A 22,938-nucleotide genomic window follows, 5' to 3' on the forward strand; every position below is an offset into this window, starting at 1 on the left:
ATAGATAGAATAAGCACTGTAGTATCCACCAGCTATATTTAATACAGTACTGCAATTTACCAAGCATGGAGAGAGAAGGTTATAGAGAACTGCGTACTAGTGTTACAAGTAACCTACGAAACTTTGCTGCTGCTGTTTAATTTGCCTTGTTTCACTTTGCAGAGCAGAAGGAGGAATGAGGCGAGGGAACATGGGCCATCTCACTCGGATCGCCAATGCTGTGGTGCAGAACTTGGAGAAGGGTCCTGTGCAAACACAAATCAGTGAATTCATTAAAGGTATTTTAGCTAGATGGCAACATCTGAGGCAGCCTTGTGTCCATCACACTGTGATCTGAATCAACATAAAAACAAATAAGCAATTAATAAGGTTTTGTGAGGCTCTTCTATAGCAAAGAATGGGCAGCTGCCACCACCTCCATAGGCTTCCAGCATATTTGGATTGCCACTATGCCATTAATGAAAGGTAGGGCATCCAAGGCTCAAGCACCATAGCCCTCAGTTCTGGCTGCCAGGGTTTTTTCACGTTTTTAATCCTGTTCCTCTGTGATTACAGAGGCAATCACGAATCACATTTCCTTTCTGAAGATGACAGGTGTACCCTTAAGCTGTCCAAAAATGTCAAAACTGGTGGCCGTCCAGTTGGTGTCACTGTTGAGCATTAACTGGGGGTCCCTCCTCAGAATCTGTGATAACTGCCTCTATAGCACCTGTTGGCCTAAAGAACAGGTATGAGATCAAATATGAGTCCTCCTCATTGTAGAGTACAGTACTCTTGCCAAGCCATCAGGTTGACCCCATGTTGGAACTGTAAAGTGGATAGTTAAAATATTTGAGCCATCAAGTGTATTCTTGGCGCTTAGTGTGCTTTGATTTTCTTTTATAACTCCACTTCTGTACAGTTGTTTTTTTTTAAGTCATGAAGTATCAGTGTCATGGGTTAGCTGTAGCCCTGCTTCAGTTTACAGCACTTTTTTTTTTTTTTTTTTTACAGCCCCACCTCTCCTTCCCCTCAGCCTTATTGCTCACTCTCGCTTTCTCTTTGTACGCTCTTAAGGTGTTCTCTCTGATTTCTGCTGCAGGCAGGATTCTTTACTGTTTGTGGGAATAGAGCTTTGATGGATTAAACAGAAAATAACTCCAGCTACAGCAGTGGTCAGAGTAACAGATGCCATGTAGAATGTCTCCAGCCATATGTACAAGAAGAGCAGGAACTACTAAAGAGAGGAGCAGGTAGAGGAAAAGCATAGTTTGTTTATATAGAAAAGCAAGGATATCTCTGAAAGGTCACGATGCCAGAGGTTGAACTTGTTGTTACTCTGGCCTTCTTTCAGACTATCAACTGTGTATTTAAAAGTGGCAGTACTATCTTGTCCCCATTAAAAGTGTTGTGAAGTGTCACTAATAGAAATAGTTCCTGTTGCTGTTTTGGGCATACTTAAGAGAATTTCTTGGCCTCTCCCTTATGCAATACAGGGTTTCTCTGATCACACACAGTTACAGCAATGGGGTCATGACCATGTTCAAATTCAGTGCCTGTAACGTTTTTTGAATGTTGCCCATTATTGAACCCTTCCTCCCTGCATCCTTTATTTTAGCCATTTAATCTCAAAAGTTCTCACAAACATATTGGGACATCGCTAAAAGTATCGAAGAAGAGGAAGTGCTGTTGCACCTCCCCTAGCCATTGTGATCTGTGGACACTGATGCCTAGGAGAATATGATTGAAACCCAACAGCTTCAAACCAGAAGGTGCATCCATAGCACTTCTTGTTCCATCTCTGCATGTAGTGGTCTTTCCTACCCACTCTCCTGCTGGTCTTAGGCAGGAAAGGACAACAGCTACTCCCATTTTCTTGTATGTACCCAGATCAGTCCAGACTCCTGGGTTTTCCCTCCCCGCCAGCAGATGGAGACAGAGACAGTTTCACTGACCCTGTACATAACCCAGTGTGCCACCTGCAGTCCCACAGTATTTCTCTGTCTCCAGCAGATGGTAGATGGTGTAAAACCTGCAGTCTGGACAGAGAAGAGAAAAAAAAGGAATATTAAGACAAGAAAAGTTCTGGATCCTCCCAGAGGGTTGTGATGTCCTGGTGGGGCCATCCCCCCCCCCCCCCCTCCCGGTTTGAGGCAGATGAGCAAGGGAGTTGGTGACCCTTCTGATAGCTCGGTCCCAGAGGTTCATGGGGTGGACATTTGTTCCCTGTACCTACCCAGATCAGTCCAGACTCCTGGGTTTTGCTTTCTTGCCAGCAGATGGAGACCGAGAAGGCTTCACTGACCCTGTACATAACCCAGTGTGCCACCTGCAGTCCCTCAGTATTTCTTTGTCTTCAGCAGATGGTAGATGGTGCAGAACCTGCAGTTCTGCAGTCAGGAGACTGTTTTGGATTTATGAGCCTTCCTCCCAGGGGTTTTTTGGGTCCTAGTTCGACCTTCCCTGTCTGGTCGTGGTGGATGAGCTGGGGGTTGATGACCCTTTTGTCCGCTCATTCCTTTCTTCCGTGGGGTGTAAATCTGGTGGCCCAGATCCTTCCCCTTCACGAGGCTGCTGAGGCAGTTACAGGCTCAGGGCGGCTGTTTTCTTTCAGTCGGTCCCTTTTTAAATTTGGCTGATTTTCTTTTTTTCTGCTAGCAGCTCTGTGTTCCATTCTAGCGAGTAGGTGTTGTAAGACTGGCACTTTTCTGATCTGCCATGTGGCCTGTGCTCCTGGAACCTGAACCTCTGCACCGAAGGAAAGTATTGGTTTCTAGGTATCTTTATTTGTTTTCACAGAGTAAAAAAAAAAGAAGGAACTAAATAGAAGAATCTGTGCAGCAGCGAGGTTGCAAGGGGGGAAGCTACCATAGCATCTCATGGAGCTCAGCGATGGGGTTTTTCAGCAGCTTCTCTGCCTGTGGATATACTAGGTGTTGGCTCCATGGCACTGAGGGACTGTTCCCTGCTTGCTTTTGAGGTGCTGGTGCTGCCGAGGGTGTGAGGAGGAATATCATGTGCGTGCAGGAAAAGCATTCAAGATTCTGCGTCAAGCATGACTGCGCCGGTAGAACAAGCCTCACGGATGATGGGGTCTAGCACTGAGGCTTTCCCCTGTCAGCTCGGAAACAGCAGCTATTTTTGATTCCCTAGCAGTGTCTGTGAGAGAGGCAGTGGAATCCCCTCCTCAACTATCGCTGGCAGTTCCCTGTCCCGCAGAGGGGCAGAGAGGCACTTGCACTGAGGAGGAGAAGAGTTGTTGTTCTGGTTTCAATTTGCTTATGCGCAAAGCGTGTTTAGCCAGATGCTGGCTCTTGACCCCAGTCTCCATGGATTTTCGACCAGTCAAGAGGCCTGAGCTGTTGAAAAGCTCTTCAGGCCGATGATTTTCTGTGCTGGATGTTAAATGGATCTGGGCCTAAACATGCTGAAGTTGCAGGCAGGCTTTAACTTAGTCATGTGGTAAGCTACTGCAGCGGTTCTTTACTTGCACTTGTAGGCGTGTGCGCTCATTCTCACCACGTGGTGGTTGCATGTGCTGGATCCTGTGCGCATAAGCTCTGCCTCCATCTGCTGGCAGGGAGGCAAAACCCAGTTCCCTGTACATACCCGGATCAGTCCAGACTGTGGGTTGAGCCTCCTGTCCAGCAGATGAAGACAGACCAAATCTGAAAGGGTATCCTATATCAGGACAGAGCCTACCCTGCAGCCCTTCAGTATTTGTCTGTCTCCAGCAGATGCCAGACAGCTCACCCTGTGGTTCCCTGTTAGCTTGCCCTTTTCCTGTGGGATTTTCTTTTTTTTATTTCTTTCGTAGGGCAAGCTCAAGCAAGTACTTCTCTAAATTGTTAGTTTAAAAAAAAAAGAAAGACGTCTCACTTTTTGCATTGGTCTGTGTTAGGATGACAGTGCTGTCGCCCTCGCTCTTGGGGAGCCTAGGGGGGGGGGCCTTGTCCCTTGACTTTGTTAGCCTAGTGTTGAGAACGGTGTTTCGTGTGCCCATGGGCCTCAGCCCGACCCAGACCTTCAGGGCCGTGCAAAGGGTTGACGGTGGCTCCGCTAGGCTGACAGTCTACCCTCCGCCAGACCGGCAAGCTCCCATGGCCAACATCCAAGGATGTTGGAAAGTGAATGGTCCTCCGACCATTCCGGGCCCTTTCGGACCTGCTGCAAGCAGCATGGAGCAGCAGGCCTGGCCTGAGGTTGAGGACAGATGGGCCTTGACATGAAGACATGACTATGGAGTGATGCGAGGGCATCCGGACGAAGACACATGGCTGATGCAATGGCATCCAGGGACGAAGACACATGGCTGATGCAACGGCATCCAAGGATGGGACTCTTGACATCCATGAAGGCAACACGAGGCATGGACATTGGCACTGTCTCTCAGGGCGCCCTACTCAGGCCGCCCGCGGGACTGAGTCGCGGACCACCCTGTCCGTTACGCGCCCTACACATCCCCAAGGCTGGTCACGGACCACGACGGGAGCGGGACAGCACAGGAACACACATCCGGGACTTCATGGCTCAGGAGCACAGGACAACCGTCCACCGGCAGGCTAGTCCTCTCAGGAGTACTGCATCTGAGGGACCCCCGGCCTACTGGACCAGAAGGCTCGAGAGCGAAGACAAGGCATGGCGTAGGGAGGAACATCACGGAAGGCAGAAACACCAGGATGTAGGAGATCACGAAGACACCTGGACATGGACCTCAGGCACGAAGACTTGACATGGAACAGCTGGACGAAACAAGGAGCTCCTTGAAGACTGGAAGACCTTACATGGACTCTGGCAGGCCAGAGCCTCCAGAGCGCAGACTCACGATGATGCAAGGCCAGGAACAACAAACGGAGCTGCCCTTTATAGGGCTGGTACAGGAAACAGTCATCAAGGTGGGGCCCAGACACTTCCTGTGTCTGGCCCTTTAAATATTGCAAAGAGACGCGGCCGCACGCCTAGGAGCAGGAAACAGAGGCTGTGCAGGACCATGGCCAGCGGCCTGCACAGCGTCTTTGCGGAAGACGTCAGCAGAGCTGAGCCTGAGCGCAGGCTCCAACGTTGGCAGCGGCTCCAGCTGCTGCAGGAGGCCCCGGGGGCGGCTCCAGCCCGGGGCTGCGGCCTGAATGCCGCGAAGAGGAAATCAGCATCGGGGGCGGTCCCAGCCCCGAGGAAGGCCACGGCTCCGGCCGCGGAAGACAAGATGGAGCACGGGCGGCCTCCAGGCCGCGTGGGCAGGCCGACGGCGGCATCCTGCCGCGTTGGTGAAGAAAGGCAGCGAGGGTAAGTGGCCTGCTCACGGGGGAAACCCGCGGGCAGCGCAATTCATAACACCTAGGCTCCCTCCCCGGTGTCCTTAAGTCCGAGGGGGCGATACTGGTGGTGCCAGTCACTCCCCCTCAGGCTCCTGCCTTACCTGGGGCGTTTATTCCTCAGGCTTTCTCAGGGAGGTGTTATTCCCATGAATTAAAAAAAAAAAGTATTTATTTTGTACTGGGGCTCCGTTTTATCATCTGCAGGCAGGAACCTTCTCTGAGTGCTGTGCCTTAGGAGCGGGAGAGTGCAGGGTTCGTTCGCCTGCACTTCTCCCCGGGGGATTCTCTTCTCAGCTGTTTGGGTTTTACTTGTGGCTTCAGTCCCTGCAGCTATGCCGCGGTCTAATGTCTGCCTGGCCTGTGGAGAGCCGGCTCTCCTGCGGTAATTTATGCTCCGGCTGCTTGCTGGGTGGGGAGGGCCCCTCCACGGCAGCACCGAAAAATTTAGCCCAGGGACTCACTCTCCGACGCATGGCCAGGCCGTTCCCGACCCAGCAAACCACGGGAACAACGGCTATCTTAGGTTTCAGTAGTGATGCCGATTCAGAGCTCCAGGCAGAGAATGGCGCTGATTCCCAGCTTCTACCCCCTGATTTGAGCCCGGTGAGTTCTCATGGGGGTGGCCCGGACCCCCATCCCCCCCCTCGGGAAAAACTTTGCGGCCCCGATTCTCTTCAGAATTTGTGCTCTTACTGCACAACTCCTACCTAGCCAGCCTACAGGAGGAGGAGAACCCTCCTGTGGGCTCCCTCCCCCGGTTATCTTCTCCGCTGCCCACGGGGATCCCCGAGGCGTCGGGGTCCGTCTGCATGCAGCTTATCCCTGGGGTGCCGCTACCCCCGGACCCTCTGCAGCCTCCAGCGGACCCCCTCCAGGATCCGGAGGAGGATTTTTCCGTTACTGCCCCCCCCCCCCCCCCCCCAGAGGGGGATGATCCCCTGGTGCTCTGTCTTTTTCAGCGGAAAGAGCTAGAGCCGCTCATTCCCTTCATTCTGCAGGAGTTTGGTATTGATGCTCCCCTGGAGGATACGGTGACTGCTGCGATGCCGGCCAACGCGGACCCAGTCCTGGCGGGACTTCGGGCCCTTCCGCGTACATTTCCTTTCCATCCCATGCACAAGTTACTTCTTCTACAGGAATGGGAAGCACCTGAGACAGGACTCCGGGTCGGTAGGGCTATGGACAAGCTCTATCCGCTCCCTGAAGATTGCCTGGACATGAAGACTCCCAAGGTTGATTCTTCCGTATCTGCGGTCACCAAGCATACCAAGATTCCGGTGGTGGGCGCCACAGCCCTGAAGGATGTCCAAGACCGCAAGCTTGAATTCTTCCTTAAGCGGAACTTTGAAGTCTTAGCTTTGGGGGTCCAGGCGACAATCTGCAGCAGTCTCATGCAGCGTGCAATTGCTCAGCACCCAGGATCTTCCGGTGGCGGAGGCTGAGCACACGGAGCGTTTGGGAGGCACCATTGCTTATGGCGTGGATGCCCTTTATGATTTGCTTCACGTTCAGGCCAAGGCTATGGTCTCCAGCGGTGTCGGCAGATGCCTCCTTTGGCTGCGTAATTGGGCTGCGGATTCCTCTTCCAAGGCCCAACTGGGCACATTGCTCTTCAAGGGTAAGTTGCTCTTTGGAGAGGACCAAAGTTGCTCAAGGATTTGACACTCAAGGACAGCTTATTAAGTCCTTGGGTGAGAACAAGGTCCATAAGCTACCAAAGGACCGTCCCAAACAGACTGCCATTTTTCCCTATCAGTGGGTCCTCAAGGTGATAGAACACGGGCTACGTGTTAGAATTTGCCAGGGACCTGCCGGATCTCTATCTCGTGTCCCCTTGCGGTTGGATGAAGCAACCCGCTGTCTGTCAGACCCTAGACAGGCTGCAACTCCTGAGAGCAATAGTCCCAGTGCCAGTGGAGGAACAAGGCACCGGCCAGTATTCCATTTACTTCGTAGTTCCAAAAAAGGATGATTCCTTTCGCCCAATCCTGGACCTCAAGAGGGTCAGTCGTGCCCTCCGGATACTCCATTTTCGAATGGAGACCCTGAGGGCGGTGATAGTGCGGTGCGTCCAGGCGAATATCTGGCCTCCTTCGACTTGACAGAGGCTTATCTCCACATCCCAACTCGCCACGAGCATCAGCGGTACCTCCGTTTCAACATCCTGGATCAGCACTTTCAGTTCCACGTCTGCCCTTCGGCCTCGCCACTGCGCCTCACACATTTACCAAGGTCATGGTGGTCGTGGCAGCCGGGGTCCTAGTTTACCCTTATCTGGACGACTGGCTCGTGCGGGCCAAGTCGTCAGCTCTCTGCCGGCGGGCAGTCGACAGGGTTCTTGCTCTCCTCACTTCACTTGGCTGAATCATCAACTTCCCCAAGAGCAATCTTCAGCCTTCCCAGGTCTTGGAATTCCTGGAAGCTCGCTTTGACACTCGAGTCGGACGAGTGTTTCTCCTGGACACTCGAGTGCTCAAACTCATCGACAAGTGAACAGCCTGCTTGTTCTCCCGCTACCCACGGCATGGGATTATCTACAGGTTCTGGGGACCATAACCTCCACTATCGACATGGTCCCCTGGGCTTTTGCACATATGCGTCCGTTACAGAAAACATTGTTGTCCCGCTGGAAGCCGGTGTCCGAACAGTTCCAGACGATTTTACCACTCTCCGACTCTACCATCTCAGACTTACAATGGTGGCTGTCACCGGCGCATCTCGTGAAGGGAATGCCCCTGCTAACCCCGCAGTGGGTCATAGTCACGATGGATGCCATTCTCCAGGTGGGGAGCGGTCTGTCAATCCCAGATGACGCAGGGCTGCTGGTCCCCAATTCAGGCGAGCTGGTACATCAATCACCTGGAAGCTCTGGCAGTACACCTGGCCCTCAAGGCTTTTCTGCCATTGCTTCGCCGCAAGGTGGTACGCGTTCTTTCCGACAACTCCACCACAGCCTATATCAATCGGCAAGGGGGAACTCGAAGTTGTCCGGTGGCACTGGAGGCCAGCAAACTCTTTGGGCGGAGCGACATCTGGATTGTCTTGCGGCCTCCCACATAGCGGGCAAGGAAAATGTATAGGCCGTCTTCCTCAGTTGGTAGCGCCTAGATCCCGGCGAGTGGGAGTTGTCCAAAGGTGCGATGAATCTGATTGTTCGCAAGTGGGTGTCTCCTCACCTGGACCTGATGGCAACCTTGAACAACGCCAAGGCCCCCAGATTCTTCAGTCGCTGGAGGGAGCATTGCTCAGAAGGTATGGATGCCTTGGTACTGCCGTGGTCTCTTGACATTCTCCTTTACGTGTTCCCGCTGTGGCCTCTAGTGGGAAAGATTCTCAGAAGAGTAGAGCTCCACCGGGGGCCAGTCATCCTCCTAGCTCCCGAGTGGCCCCGCAGACCGTGGTTCGCGGATCTGGTAAATCTGGTGACCGACAGTCCGCTTCGTCTCTGCCATCTTCTCCGCCTCCTCTGGCAGGGTCCCGTATTTTTCGACCAGGCAATTTGCTTCTGTCTAACGGCATGGTTTTTGAATGGTGGAGATTGCAGAAAAAGGGCTATCAGGAGGAAGTGATATCCACCCTGCTTTGGGCTCGTAAGCAGTCTACCTCCCTAACTTATGTCCGCGTTTGGAAAATCTTTGAAAATACCTACGCGGAATCGGGTGTCTCGGCCCACTCGCAGTCTGTTTCTCTCATTCTATCATTTCTGCAGAAGGGGCTCGCCAAGGGTCTCTCCGTTGATTCATTGCGTGTCCAATTCTCCACTCTCTGTTCCCTCTTGGGGACCGTTGAAGGCCATGCGGTGGCTTCTCACCCGGATGTTGTCCGTTTTCTCAATGGAGTCAAACATTTGAAGCCCCCCGTCCGGGCCATTTGTCCTTCGTGGAGTCTTAACCTAGTCCTTCAGGCTCTCTGTGCGGCTCCATTCGAACCTCTCCGTATGGCTACCCTCAAGGATTTGACACTCAAGGCAGTTTTCCTGGTGTCTTTCTGCTCCGCTAGATGGGTGTCGGAGATTCAGGCGCTATCCTATCGGGAGCCTTTTCTGCGGTTTTCTGATTCGGGAGTTTCTCTCAGGACCTTACCATCTTTTTTGCCGAAGGTTGTTTCTTCTTTTCATGTCAACCAGTCGGTAGAGCTTCCCGCCTTCTCCGCTGAGGATATAGCTGGCCCTGTGGGGAGTGATATTCGTCGGCACGATGTGAAGCTCGTTTTGCTCCGTTACCTTCAGGTTACCAACGACTTCAGGGTTTCCAACCACCTCTTCGTCCTATGGAGTGGTCCAAATCGGGGTAACTAAGCTTCTAAGACTACGATCGCTCTGTGGTTGTAGGAGGCGATTTCTTTGGCTTATATCTGCCAAGGCTGGGTGGTTCCGGAAGGTCTCAAGGCTCATTCCTTGCATTCTCAAGCTACTTATTGGGCTGAGAGTCAGTCTGTCTCTCCTCAAGAAATCTGCAGGGCAGCTATGCGGAAATCCGTGCATACTTTTGCTTGGCATTACCGCCAGTGTTTGGTTCCTTCGGTTGGCAGGTACCAGTGTTTGGTTCCTTCGGTCGGCAGGTACTTCTAGCAGGACTGTCTCGGTCCCATCCTTTATAGGGAAGCTTTGGAACATCTCACGGTCTGGATTGATCCGGGTACGTACAAGGAAAGGAAAATTAGTTCTTACCTGTTAATTTTCGTTCCTGTAGTACCACGGATCAGTCCAGATGCCCTCCCATATCCTTTCCTCGTATGTCCGCTCGACTTCCTTTCTGTTTTCTCCTTTTTACAGGAGTGTCTCTGCATGGCTATCTGGAATTTTCATTAAAGGCACCGGAAGCATCTCTTACGATGATCAGGGGTAGTCATGCAAGAGCATTTAGTTACACAGTTTATGCAATTGTTCTATTGGTTGATTGTTCAACAATTTTGTTAATATTTATCTCTTTACTTGCTTGATCTTATGCCTTTTGCTGCTTTGACAATGGTTATACTGAAGGGCTGCAGGGTAGGCTCTGTCCTGATATAGGATACCCTTTCAGTTTTGGTCTGTCTCCATCTGCTGGACAGGAGGCTCAACACGGTCTGGACTGATCCGTGGTACTACAGGAACAAAAATTAACAGGTAAGAACTAATTTTCCTGAATCTGGACTGATCTGTGGTACTCTAGGAATGAAAATTAGGTAAGAACCAATTTTCCTATAAGGCTGCTGTTTGGCTCCAAAGGAGTGGGGAGAAGCATTTCCTTGAGTCCAAGTTATATTGCCAGTATTCACAGGGATGAAAGAAGGGCACCCACATGTAGGCTCCCCTTGTCCATCATCTTGGCAGACTGACCCTGTGAGTTCATTTTAGAGCTACAATTTGTGTAAAGAGAAATTGGTGATTTTGTTTTGATTTTAAGTTAAGATATGTTTTTGACCAGTCCTCAGCAAGGTTTAACCTCCCAGATGAACAGTACTCTGAACCATTGGGTATTCCAGGTTGTACCTTTGTTTAATGATTGTACCTTGAAGGTTCCCACCTAAAGCTATCCAATGGGACTAAGGCAAACTGTCTCAGAGAGAGAGATCCTTCATTTTATGTGGGTCCATGCTTCAAATTTCTAAAGCTGGGTGTTTTTGTCTTCTGTGTTCAGAAAGTGTACTGCATAAGGAGAACCCAAGAGAACTTCTGAATCTTAAGGAAACAAGTGTAGGCTGAGATTCTGGGATCTTACAGAGTATTTGCACTGGCACACAAACTAGAAAATGATGTAGTGGCTCACTCTGGTATATCAGAAACATTCTTGTATTCTCACAGGACAAGCAGGTTGGTAGTCCTCACATATGGGTGACATCACAGGATGGAGCCCAATCACGGAACACTTCTGTCAAAGTTTCCAGAAGTTTGACTGGCCCCTACTGGGCCTGCCCAGCATGGCACTATCCCTGCAGCCAGCAGGGGTCCCCGTTCAGACTTCTTTTTTCCGCGCAGCAGTAGCCACGTGGTTAAGGAGCTCTGCAGAGATTCCTGACAGGAATTTTCCTCACGGAATTACTAAAATTTAATTTACCCAGCAGGGGTCCCTCCTTCAACTTTTTTCAAGCCGCGGTACTCCGGTAAGTGTTTTACCCATTTTCCGTTGATTACCGTCGAGTTTGGCCCTCGTGGGCCTACTGGCCGTCGACCGTACCGCGGCTCAATTTTTTCATGGCCTTGGCGTCGGGGTTCTGTCGGTGCCCGGACTGTAATCGCACCATGTCCATCACAGACCCTCACAAAGTCTGTGTAATGTGTCTCAGAAGTGAGCACGATGTCCTAACCTGTACCAAATGTGCCCTTATGACACCAAAAGGTTGCAAGGCTCAAACCCCGACGCCGTCCATTGCATCGACATCATCAGAACCGGCATGTCAACTTCGCGCCAGCATTGACCTCCAGCCGGTGACCGTCCGGCATTGACGACTTCTCGGCCTTTGTCACCCTCTACTCCCCCTTAGGACCGAGGGGATCGTAGAGAGAAACATCGCCACCGGCATCAAAAGACTCGGACCATTGACGGAGCGAAATCATCGACCGAGCCATTGTCCGAGCTGCCGTCGAAGAAACCCCGTCCAGAAAAGTCACAGACCCTTTCCGCGACTGGGTCACTGAGGCGACCCTCACCCGACAGGGTATCGGGAGCTGCGACTCCGCCTTTAACTGTGGTCCCTCCGGCTATGCTTCTGCCTCCTTCTGTTCCGGAGCCGGGGCTGCTTGCTCCAGGTCTCCGAGAAGAACTGGATCGGATGGTTCAGGAGGCCATCGACAAGGCGATGCATCGACTCCAGGTTCCTCCGCCACCGGTACCGATTGCGGAACCGACCACTGACCCGATTCCAGCAGCATTGGCACTGCTGCTCTCCAGGATGGAAGCGCTTATGGCTGCTTTTCCACCGATGGACCCCGGGTCACCAATGGCTCCGGTACCCTCCCCGCTTGCATTGTCATCGGGAGGAGAAACACTGTTCCGCATCCCTCCTTCGGAGTTCTGCCGATACCTTAGCCATCGGTGCCACTGATCCACCCATCGGTGCCGACGCGTCCATCGGCACCATCGAGCCATCCATCAATGCCTGCACCGGTGCCTTCGATGCCTTTATCGTTGCCTCCAGTTATTCCTTCGAGTCCTTCGAAGCCTCGACCAGGACTTTCAGGGATCCCACTGCCCCGTCCTCCTCTAGTCCCTAGAGGAGCAGGTGCTGATCCCTAAGACACCTGGACTGATGATTCTTCACCAGACACTGATGATTTGCCTTCACCACCTTCACCTACTGAAAGTAGAAAGTGTTCTCCTCCAGAGGACCTTTTGTTCATAGATTTTGTGAAGGAGATGTCTGAATTGGTACTCTTCCAATTGCAGACTGAACAAGATGACAGGCATCAAATGATGGAGCTATTACAATTCCTGGATGCTCCCAAGGAAATAACCTCCATCCCTATCCACCAGGTTCTTCTAGGTCTCCTCAAAAAGAACTGGGAACATCCTGGCTCTGTGGCTCCAGTCCACAGGAAAGCTGACACCACCTATCTCGTTCAGTCAGCTCCAGGTTTTTGCAAACCTCAATTGGATCACCAATCTGTGGTTGTCGAATCTGCCCAGAAAAGAGCAAGGAGAGCAAAACCTCACACTTCCTTTCCCTCAGGCAAGAAACAGAAATTTCTAGATGCCATTGGTCGCCGTGTCATTCAGGGATCAATGCTCATCTCCAGAATTGCCTCTTATCAGCTCTATATGACACAATATAATAGGGTCTTATTTAAGCAGATACAAGATTTAACAGACTCCCTGCCTCAGCAATTTCAAGAGCAACTCCAAACCCTAGTCAACAAGGGTTTTGAGACAGGCAAGCATGAGATACGATCATCTTATGATATCTTTGACACTGCAGCCAGGGTATCTGCAACTGCTATCTCAGCAAGACGATGGGCCTGGCTCAAGTCTTCCGACTTTCGCCCTGAAGTTCAGGACAGATTGTCCGACCTCCCCTGTGTAGGAGACAATCTGTTTAGCGAGAGGATTCAACGGATGGTGGTGGAACTAAAAGACCATCATGAGACCCTGAGATAGCTCTCTCTCATGCCTTCCGAATACTCTACAAAACAGCCTTTTAGGAAAGACTCTAAGAAGTCATTCTTCCGCCTGAAGAAGTCCTACCCACCACCAACTAGAACCAGTTCTACGAGACCGTTTCAAAAAGCCCAGTCTGCATGGAAACAAAAACGGCAAACAGCCCCTCAGCCAGGCCCTGCTTCCGGTTTTTGACTCTTACATAGAGAGCAGCAGCCAGCTTCCATTGCCCCACATACCAGTGGGAGGTCGATTGTGCCATTTCAACAACAGGTGGCACTCAATCATCTTAGACCAGTGGGTCCTAGTGATAATTGCTCAAGGTTATCGTCTGAACTTTCTCTCCATTCCACCGGACTCCCCACCTCTACCGACGTGGAGAACATCCGACCACTCACTGCTCCTGGAGCAGGAGGTCTCCCTCCTCCTCCAGTCCAGAGCAATAGAACCAGTGCCATACTCACAACAAGGCCTAGGATTCTATTCCCGGTACTTTCTAATCCCCAAAAAATCGGGAGGCGTTCATCCAATTCTGGAACTACGTGCCCTCAACAAGTACTTCCAGTGAGAGAAGTTCAAAATGGTAACCTTGGCCTCTCTTCTTCCTCTTCTACAAAGAGGAGACTGGCTCTGCTCTCTAGACCTCCAGGACGTATACACTCATATCACAATAATTCCATCTCATCACAAATACCTGAGGTTTTTAGTAGGCCCCAAGCACTATCAGTACCAAGTGCTTCCATTCGGCCTTACGTCTACACCACGAGTCTTCACAAATGCCTTGTTGTAGTTGCAGTCTTCCTCAGAACTCAAGGTGTTCATGTCTACCCCTATCTAGACGATTGGTTAATCAGGGCTCCCACTCAGCAAGCTGCTCTGTCGTCCCTACATCTTACTTTACACACTCTAATTTCACTCAGATTTCTCGTCAACTACGACAAATCCTACTTAGTCCAATCTCAAACCTTATAGTTCATTGGGGCAGACTTGGACACCTTGTAGGCAAAGGCTTTCCTGCCTCGACAGCGAGCTCTCACTCTCGTGTCTCTTGCACACCAGCTGTAGTCTCAACACTCCACGACTGCACACCGTTTTTCTCATCCTCCTGGGGCACATGACGTCCTCAGTTCAGGTCACCCCAATGGCCCGCTTGGCCATGAGAGTCATGCAGTGGACTCTAAGGTCACAATGGACTCAATCCATTCAGCCCCTGTCGACCATTGTCCACATCACTGACTCACTCCATCTGTCTCTCGCCTGGTGGAAAATTCAGATCAATCTCCTCCAGGGCTTGCCCTTCCAAGCTCCAGACCCTCTAATAACTCTCACCACCGATGCTTCCAACCTCGGCTGGGGAGCCCACGTGGCCGATCTGCAGACACAAGGATCTTGGTCTCCAGAGGAAGCCAGACACCAAATAAATTTCCTGGAGCTGCGAGCAATCAGATATTCGCTCAGGGTATTTCAGGATCACCTCTCCAGTCAAGACATCCTGATCCAGATGGACAACCGGGTGGCCATGTGGTATATCAACAAACAGGGAGGGACGGGCTACTACCTTCTGTGTCAGGTAGCTGCACAGATATGGGTGGAGGCCCTCTCCCACTCCATGTACTTCAGGGCCACCTACTTGCCGGGAGTGGACAATGTGTTGGCAGACAAGCTGAGTCGCACCTTTCAACCGCACGAGTGGTCTCTCAACCCCTCAGTAGCGAACTCGATCTTCCACCAATGGGGTTATCCTCAAATAGACCTCTTTGCGTCACCTCAAAACCGCAAATTAGACAGCTTCTGCTCTTTCACTCGCAGCCAACACTATCAGCCAAGAGACGCATTCTCCCTATCATGGGCAACCGGTCTCCTATACGTATCCCCTCCACTCTCGTGAAGACTCTCGTGAAGTTACGTCAGGATAAGGGAACCATGATCCTGATAGCACCCCAATGGCCGCGCCAAGTGTGGTTTCAAATACTTCAGGATCTCTCCATTCGCAGGCACATTCCCTTGGGAAAGGACCCACTTCTAATCACTCAAAACGACGGGTGCCTACGCCACCCCAATCTTCAAACCTTGTCCCTGACAGCATGGATGTTGAAAGGTTAATCCTTCAGCCACTTAACCTTTCTGAACCAGTTTCCTGTGTCCTGATTGCTTCACGGAAGCCTTCCACGAGAAAATCTTATTCTTACAAATGGAACAGGTTTATGTCATGGTGCTCTTCTCAATCCCTTGACCCCTTTATCTGTCCAATCACAAAGTTTCTGGACTATCTCTGGCACTTGTCAGAGTCAGGTCTAAAACCTTCCTCCATCAGAATGCATGTCAATGCGGTTGCCATCTTCCATAAAAGTGTTGGGGATGTTCCTATTTCAGTACAACCCCTTGTAACACGTTTTTTGAATGGCTTGCTTCACCTCAAGCCTCCTCTGCGTCCTCTGGCCCCTTCTTGGGACCTCAACCTAGTTTTGGGTCGGCTCATGAAACCACCATTCGAGCCTCTTCAATCCTGTGACCTTCGATATCTCACATGGAAAGTGATTTTCCTTTTGGCAATTACTTCCGCTCGCAGAGTTAGTGAATTACAGGCTCTAGTTACTTACCCGCCTTACACTAAACTTCTGCAGGCCCAGGCAGTACTCCGCACTCACCCTAAATTCTTACCTAAGGTAGTTTCGGAGTTTCATCTCAATCAATCCATTATACTACCTACCTTTTTTCCCAAGCCCCATTCCAATCCAGGAGAGCAGGCTCTGCATACCCTTCACTGCAAACGGGCTCTTGCATTCTTCCTAGACTGTACAGCTGCCCACAGGAAAAGCACTCAATTGTTTGTCTCTTTCCATCCTATCAAATTGGGGCAGACTGTGGATAAAGCAGACTCTGTCCTCCTGGTTAGCGGACTGCATATCCTTTTGCTATCAGCAAGCAGGCATTCCGCTTCAAGACCGTGTTAAATCTCACACTGTGAGGGCCATGGCGACTTCAGTAGCACACCTACGATCGGTTCCGCTTCCTGACATTTGCAGGGCTGCCACCTGGAGTTCTCTCCATACCTTTACAGCCCACTATTGCTTGGACAAAGCCGGAAGACAAGATTCCATCTTCGGCCAGTCTGTCTTGCGCAACCTATTTACAACGTGATGTACCAACACTCTTTTCCACCTGCCCGGTGGGGTTCAGGATGCCCTCTGCCAAATTTCATCCAGGCCTAGTGCCTTGCATGCCTGTGTACATTTGGTGCATACTCTGACATCCTCAGCTCGGTACTCACCCATATGTGAGGGCTACCATCCTGCTTGTCCTGTGAGAAAGCAAATGTTGCTTACCCTGTAACAGGTGTTCTCACAGGACAGCAGGATGTTAGTCCTCACGAAACCCGCTCGCCGCCCCGCAGTGTTGGGTTCGTAACATTTTCTTATTTTATTTTCGGCACTACCTATAGCTTTTTAACAAGACTGAAGGGGGACCCCTGCTGGCTGCAGGGTTAGTGCCATGCTGGGCATGCCCAGTAGGGGCCAGTCAAAGTTCTGGAAACTTTGACAGAAGTGTTCCGTGATTGGGCTCCATCCTGTGATGTCACCCATATGTGAGGACTAACATCCTGCTGACCTGTGAGAACACCTGTTACAGATAAGCAACATTTGCTTTCTCGAGGCTGCTTCTGCTGGCAAAATAAGTGTCCCAAGAGAAAGTCCTGGTGGCTCCTCTATTAGTTTTGGCATCAGAGGTACTGAGGGAGTCCTATGTGCTTTTGTCTGAGAATCTTCTTTTTTAACTTAGTTTATTAATGATTATTAATAAATTTAGGAAACCAGAATTTAAAGATGCTATAAGGTTACAAATAGCCAAATAGTTAAGAAATCAAACAAGAAAAAAATTAAAATTAAGTCTAAGTCAAACCAGTGTAACTTTTAATCCGCTAATGTGGTAGAGTCCTAAGAGGAAAAACAGAAAATCCAGAAATAACAAATAAGACCTCATAGGAAGCAGCATTACATAAATTTGCAGAAGGAACTCAGTGATTCATACTGCATCAATCAGCAGGGAACCTAGGAACTGGAGTACTCTCCTCATGTGGAACAAAAAGGCGGCCAGTAGATTTATTCATAATAAAGACTTTTAAATGCTCTGGGTCAAAAATATATACTTATTCCTTTGATACATAACTATATATTTAGAGGTATGTTTCAGAAAGTAGTTCCTCCGAAGTAACTCATGATCATAATTCTAAAAATCTCTTCTTAAGAACTCGAGTCAGCCTGAAGATAATCCAAGAAGACCTGAACTATTTGACAAAGAATCTATATACTAAAGAAAAGGAGCAGAATAAGGTCTCCATCCATGTTCAGAGTCAAAAATGCAACATGTCCAGGTTGCTAGGAGAAATCAATACATATATATATCCCCCTCCTTTGTCAAACTAGTTGCACATTTAGTCAGAGGAATTAAAAAAATTAAAAAAAAGAATTGGTGTTTTCCCCTCAGGTAAGAATTTTTGTATGTCCAAGAAATATTTTCATAGCTTATCGTGAGCAGAAAGCAGGCTGGAATCTTCTAAGGATTAAAATGAGAAACTGGTGCAGAGGTCCACAAAAAGGGCTTGTACTCGTCAGTTAGTACTACATGAGATCTTTCACAAGGAAAGTCACTCGAGCTCTCATTCTGGAAATCATAACTTAACTTAGACTGAGAAACCTAAGGACTCCTGCATAGCACGAAGGCTAATGAATAGCAGGAATATTGCTGGTATGCTCAGCTATTGAGAAGCTCATTAGAAGTTGGGCCTTTCCAGATAGAATGATTAGTGTTGCCTTTAACACTGAAAGCGTAACGTAAATTTACACTTCTAGTGCGGTCTTAAAGCAGCGTGGAGGCACTGGGAGCAGGTCAAAAGGGTCCCTTGCTCCTGGCAGTTTATTAAAGGTATCAGGGGGTGGGGGAATTGGAAGGGTCAGGGAAGGGGCCCGGCTATCTAGTATACTCTTGTGGGTGGGTGGGATGGGAGGCGGCCGCCAGATGTCAACATTGCCAATGCTCTGGGACAGGGGTTGGGGTGAGGGGGTCTGGTTAACATTTTTAGGAGTGAGAGGGTGAAGAAAGCATGGCCCGAAAGGGCCTATAAAAATATTTGGGAGAAGGACTGAGGGAGGGAATGGCCCATGCTCTCTTTATGTAATACTTTAAAACTTTCGACAGCGCTACTTAGTGGATATCGTTAGAAACCTGGTTAAGTAGCATGTTGTTTGGCTACATGAGGCCGGATAACCTAGCCAGATATACCCAATATTTGGCTAGGTTAGCCATTTAACACAGCTCCTCCCCAGAACGCCCCTTTTTATCTGGATAAATTCTAGCCGAGTACTGGATAACTATTATGTTATCCGTCTAATGGCTTTTGAATATCTACCCCCTTAAATCAACTTTGCCCACCTGGTTATCAATATTTTTCCAAGCCCAGACCTGTTAAAAGAGGGGTGGTCTTTTCCATACTTTCTAAAAGTCATCTTGGCTTTAATACTGAATCCCTGTTTATGAATAGCCATGTTTTTAGTTCATTTTTACATTTCTTTCTATCTGGTAGGTTACATTGTGTTTTAGGTAGGGAATTCCAGAGCTTTGGACCCACTATGGAGAATACTCACTCTCTTGTTTGTGACAGTGTGTGCTCCATATTATGGGAATAATTAGTAGTCCTTTATTTTGGGATTGTAGTGTTCGTTGAAGGTTGTATGGCTGTAGAGTCACTCCTAATAGTCCGGTGTTATAGGAATGAATGATATTGAGTATTATCGTTATTACTTTATAGTAGATTTGGATTGTATTGGTAGCCAATGCAGCTCCATCAGTGAGGGTGTTATGTGATCATATTTCTTAGATCCTATTAATAGTCTTGCTGTAGCATTCTGAAGTAATGGTTTTAAGTGGCTTCCTGAGAGACCTAGAAGTAAGGAGTTACAATAGTCTAGGCTCGAGAATATTAGAGTTCCCTGTTCGTACCCGCATCAGTCCAGACTATATTAGAGTTTGTAACACTGTGAAAGTTTACATTAGTTAATAATGGTTTCTTCCCTGTACGTATCTGGATCAGTCCAGACTACTGGGTTTTGCCTCCCTTCCAGCAGATGGAGACAGAGAAAAACTTGAAAGTTTACATCAGTTAATCAGTTTTCTGATGTGCATTTTCATTGTTGGGTTCTCATCCAAATGTACACCTATAATCCCATACTTAAGTTGAGAGATTAATTTGAAAATTGCTGAGATCTAAGGCGGGTGGTTTAACTATTGATGAGCTTCTACTTAGCCAAATTATTTCAGTCTTTTTAGGGTTTAGTGTCAGTTTAAGTTGGGAAAGTTCTTGTTATATTGCTTTCATGTATTTGGATATTATCAATGTTGTATTTTCAAATGATCTGATGAGTGGTGTGTAGAATTGTAGGTCGTCTGTGTACAGGGACAGTTTAGTTTCTAGATTAGTCAATAATTTACACAGTGGGAGCATGATTATGTTGAATAGTGCTGAGAGGGCTGAGCCTTGAGGGACATCTTTTTCACACGGGAAGGTGTCAGATATCTGGTTGCCCAGTTTGACTTGAAATGTTCTGTTAGAAATGATGAGAACCATTTGCTAACTGTACCATCGATCCCAATGTTTCTCAGCTGATGGCATAATAGTTTATGATCGATCGTATCAAAGCCAGCTGTTAAATCAGTTAGCAGAAGGGAATAGGATTCAAGTCCTTGTAAAACAGAGTCCGTTAATGAGAGGAGTAATGTCTCCGGTGAGTGATGTTTCCTGAATCCGAATTGATTAGGGTATAGGATATTGGGATCATTCAAGTTGGGATAACACTACTTTCTCAAGAACATTTGCTAGGAATAGCAAGTTTGATATTGGACGATAATTGTCCCAATCGTCTGTTCGACCAGACTTATTTTTTATGATCGGTTTTGTCACTGCTTGTTTTAAACTTTGAGGTATGATTCCTTCTGTTAGTGAATGGTTCATCAGGGATTTGATTGTTGGAGTGATAACTTGGTGTACCTGTTTTAATGAACTGGCCAGTGTAGGGTCATGTGGGTGAGTAGCAGTTTTAATTTTATTAATGATTTGACTAATTCTCAGTTTTGATGATATGTCAAATGAGGACCATTTGACTGTGTCCTTTGAGCCTTCACGTGCTTTTCTCGGGGAATAGATTGTGAATTGTGTTTTCAGTTTGTCTATTTTGTCTGAGTGCAGTGGCATATTCATTGCAAGAGGCCTTTGTGAAGTTGTTGTTTCTTGAAATGTTTGTTGGGTCTTTAAGTAGATGTCTGACATTCTCAAAGAGAAGTTTAGAATTAAAAATAGCCCCGTGAATCTGTTTAGCATAGTAATCTTTTTTTGCTTTATTGGTTAGTGTTCGGTATTTTGTGAAGCGAGATTTATATTTTCCTAAGGATTCAGTAGAATGACATTTTCGTCATTGTTTCTTTAGTTTCCTAAGGTTCTGTTTTGTGGTTCTTAGTTCATCATTGTACCAGAGTTTCTTTTGTTTGTAGTTGCTATTATCTTTGTTGATGGATTTGTATGAACTGGGTTTAGGTTTTAAGCTATGTCATTGACTATGTTGTCCCAGGAGTCAACAGCTGTCGGGTGTTGAATTAGATTTAGTTCATGTATATTAGTTTCTATTGCTTCTGCTAGTACTTCTATCTCTATCTTTTTTCTGAAGGTAAATGTATGCTTATTATCCATTCTCTTGCATATTTGGTTGGTGAGAGCTATTTCCGCTTCTATTAATTGGTGATCGGAGCATGGTATTATAGTATGTTAGGTATTGATTATGGAGTCACTTGAGTTAGCAAATATTAGGTCTAGTACGTGGACCGCTTTGTGCGTTGCATTCGAGACATGGCATTGCATTCGAGACATTCCCATGGCTTCCATTGCTTCTAGAAACATTTTACGTGCTAAGGATCTTGGAGATTTGTCTACCTGTAGGCTAAATCTCCTACTATTATTTTAGATTCTGGAGAAGGAAATACCTTGGGGAATAATTCTATTAGTGGTGAGCAATCTTTTTGTAGTATGCCTGGAGGGCAATAGACCAGCCCGGTGTATAGCTGATGAGATTTTAGTATTGCCACTTCATAGGGTGGGACAATGCCTACTTTGCAATGTGCTAGTTTCAGATCTTATTTTACTGATTACTAATAAACCCCCACCTTTTTGTTTCCGTCTAGGTACGTGAACTACCTAATAGTTAGGGTGAGAGATTTGGTTTAGGATTACTTTATCTTTGTCTGTCAGCCAGGTTTCTGTTATGCAATCCTAGCATGTTTTTAAAACTTTATATTTGTGTTGCAGAAGATTTGAGTTGTCTGCTTTGGTGGTGTTGTGCACACATTTAGACAAAAACTAATTTTTGTGGTAAATGCTTAGACATCTTTTCAGTCCCTTATCAATCCCTATGTGAGAGAACCATTATCTGAGATTTTTCTAAATCATTTCATAATTTTTAAAAGTCTTTAAAAAAAAAAAAAAAAAGATAAAAATAAAATAATTTGTCTGAGAACATTTATTGGCTGATTGCTTGAGGATACATAATTACCTCTCTTCTGATTCACCTACTGTATCAAATGGTGTGGCTTTTTGCCACTTCTCTGTGCGTATGCCTTGAAAAGATATTGCAAGCTACAGAGATCCCAGTTTGAGAAAAATCCGTTGTAGACAGCCTGACAAGATGCTTTTTCAAGAATTCCCTGGGAAAGGGGAAAAACTGCAGCGCTGCTTAGGAGGATGTGGGTTGTAGTACCTGTTCCCATGATATAAAGGGGTATCGGGGGTTTGCTATCCTTTTTCTAGTCTCTCAGAAGTTCAGGGTCTTCAGGCTTATTCAGGATCTTTGTGTGTAGAATCCCTTTATATTCTAAATTAGACAGTTGGACTAGGGTACCTCATGTGCTTTTTGGACCTGTAGGATGTGTGCCTGTACATCCTGATTGTGTCATTAGGTTTTCTCTAGGCAAACAGCATGATGAATATAGGATTATTTTCAGGCAACTTTGTCTTCACCATCTGAGAGGCTTTGTATTAAAAAAATCTAGAATGGATAATTTATCCGATAAATTTAGCTGGATAAGTTGTTAGATATTCAGCAGGATAAACGTCCTGAAGAATATCCCCAACTAAAGTTATCCGGCTACGCCATTCTCCCTTGTGTGGCTGGATAGCTTTAGCCTTAACTGGCTATATTCAAAAGAATGTAACTGGTTAAATGGTGCTGCAGTACTAAAAAAAAAAAAAAAACTACCACCTTGCAGATCTAGTGGCCCAAATGATAACCTCCCCAACCCCTCTAAAGGGATAAAATAAATTAAAAATAGAAGTGATCATGCATTGGCCTGCTCCCCGTTCCACATCTTTAATGTTAAAATAAACCTCCCATCTTCCCACCCCAACCCTGGTACCTTTAACTTTGCAATTCTTCAGCCGGAATTGCGGCATGCAGCAACCGCAATCCAGGCCCAGCGCTTTCTGCATTACAAGCGAGCAATGCTGGAAGAATGTAGCTTACGCTTTCTGC

The 22,938-nt window shown here is 47.9% G+C and overlaps 1 protein-coding gene across 5 annotated transcripts in view; it reads left to right on the forward strand.

Annotated features, from left to right (window-relative positions):
* The window catches only part of PPP6R2 (protein phosphatase 6 regulatory subunit 2), a 399,948-nt gene that overhangs the window by 252,223 nt on the left and 124,787 nt on the right, over window positions 1-22,938 (forward strand). For all 5 annotated transcript variants that reach the window (XM_029615590.1, XM_029615589.1, XM_029615591.1 and 2 more), the window contains exon 13: window positions 163-278. In XM_029615590.1, coding sequence (XP_029471450.1) covers window positions 163-278 — 116 coding nt within the window. The remainder of the gene's footprint in view (window positions 1-162; window positions 279-22,938) is intronic.

The sequence above is a fragment of the Rhinatrema bivittatum genome, chromosome 9 (assembly GCF_901001135.1).
Source record: "Rhinatrema bivittatum chromosome 9, aRhiBiv1.1, whole genome shotgun sequence".
Taxonomy (NCBI): domain Eukaryota; kingdom Metazoa; phylum Chordata; class Amphibia; order Gymnophiona; family Rhinatrematidae; genus Rhinatrema; species Rhinatrema bivittatum.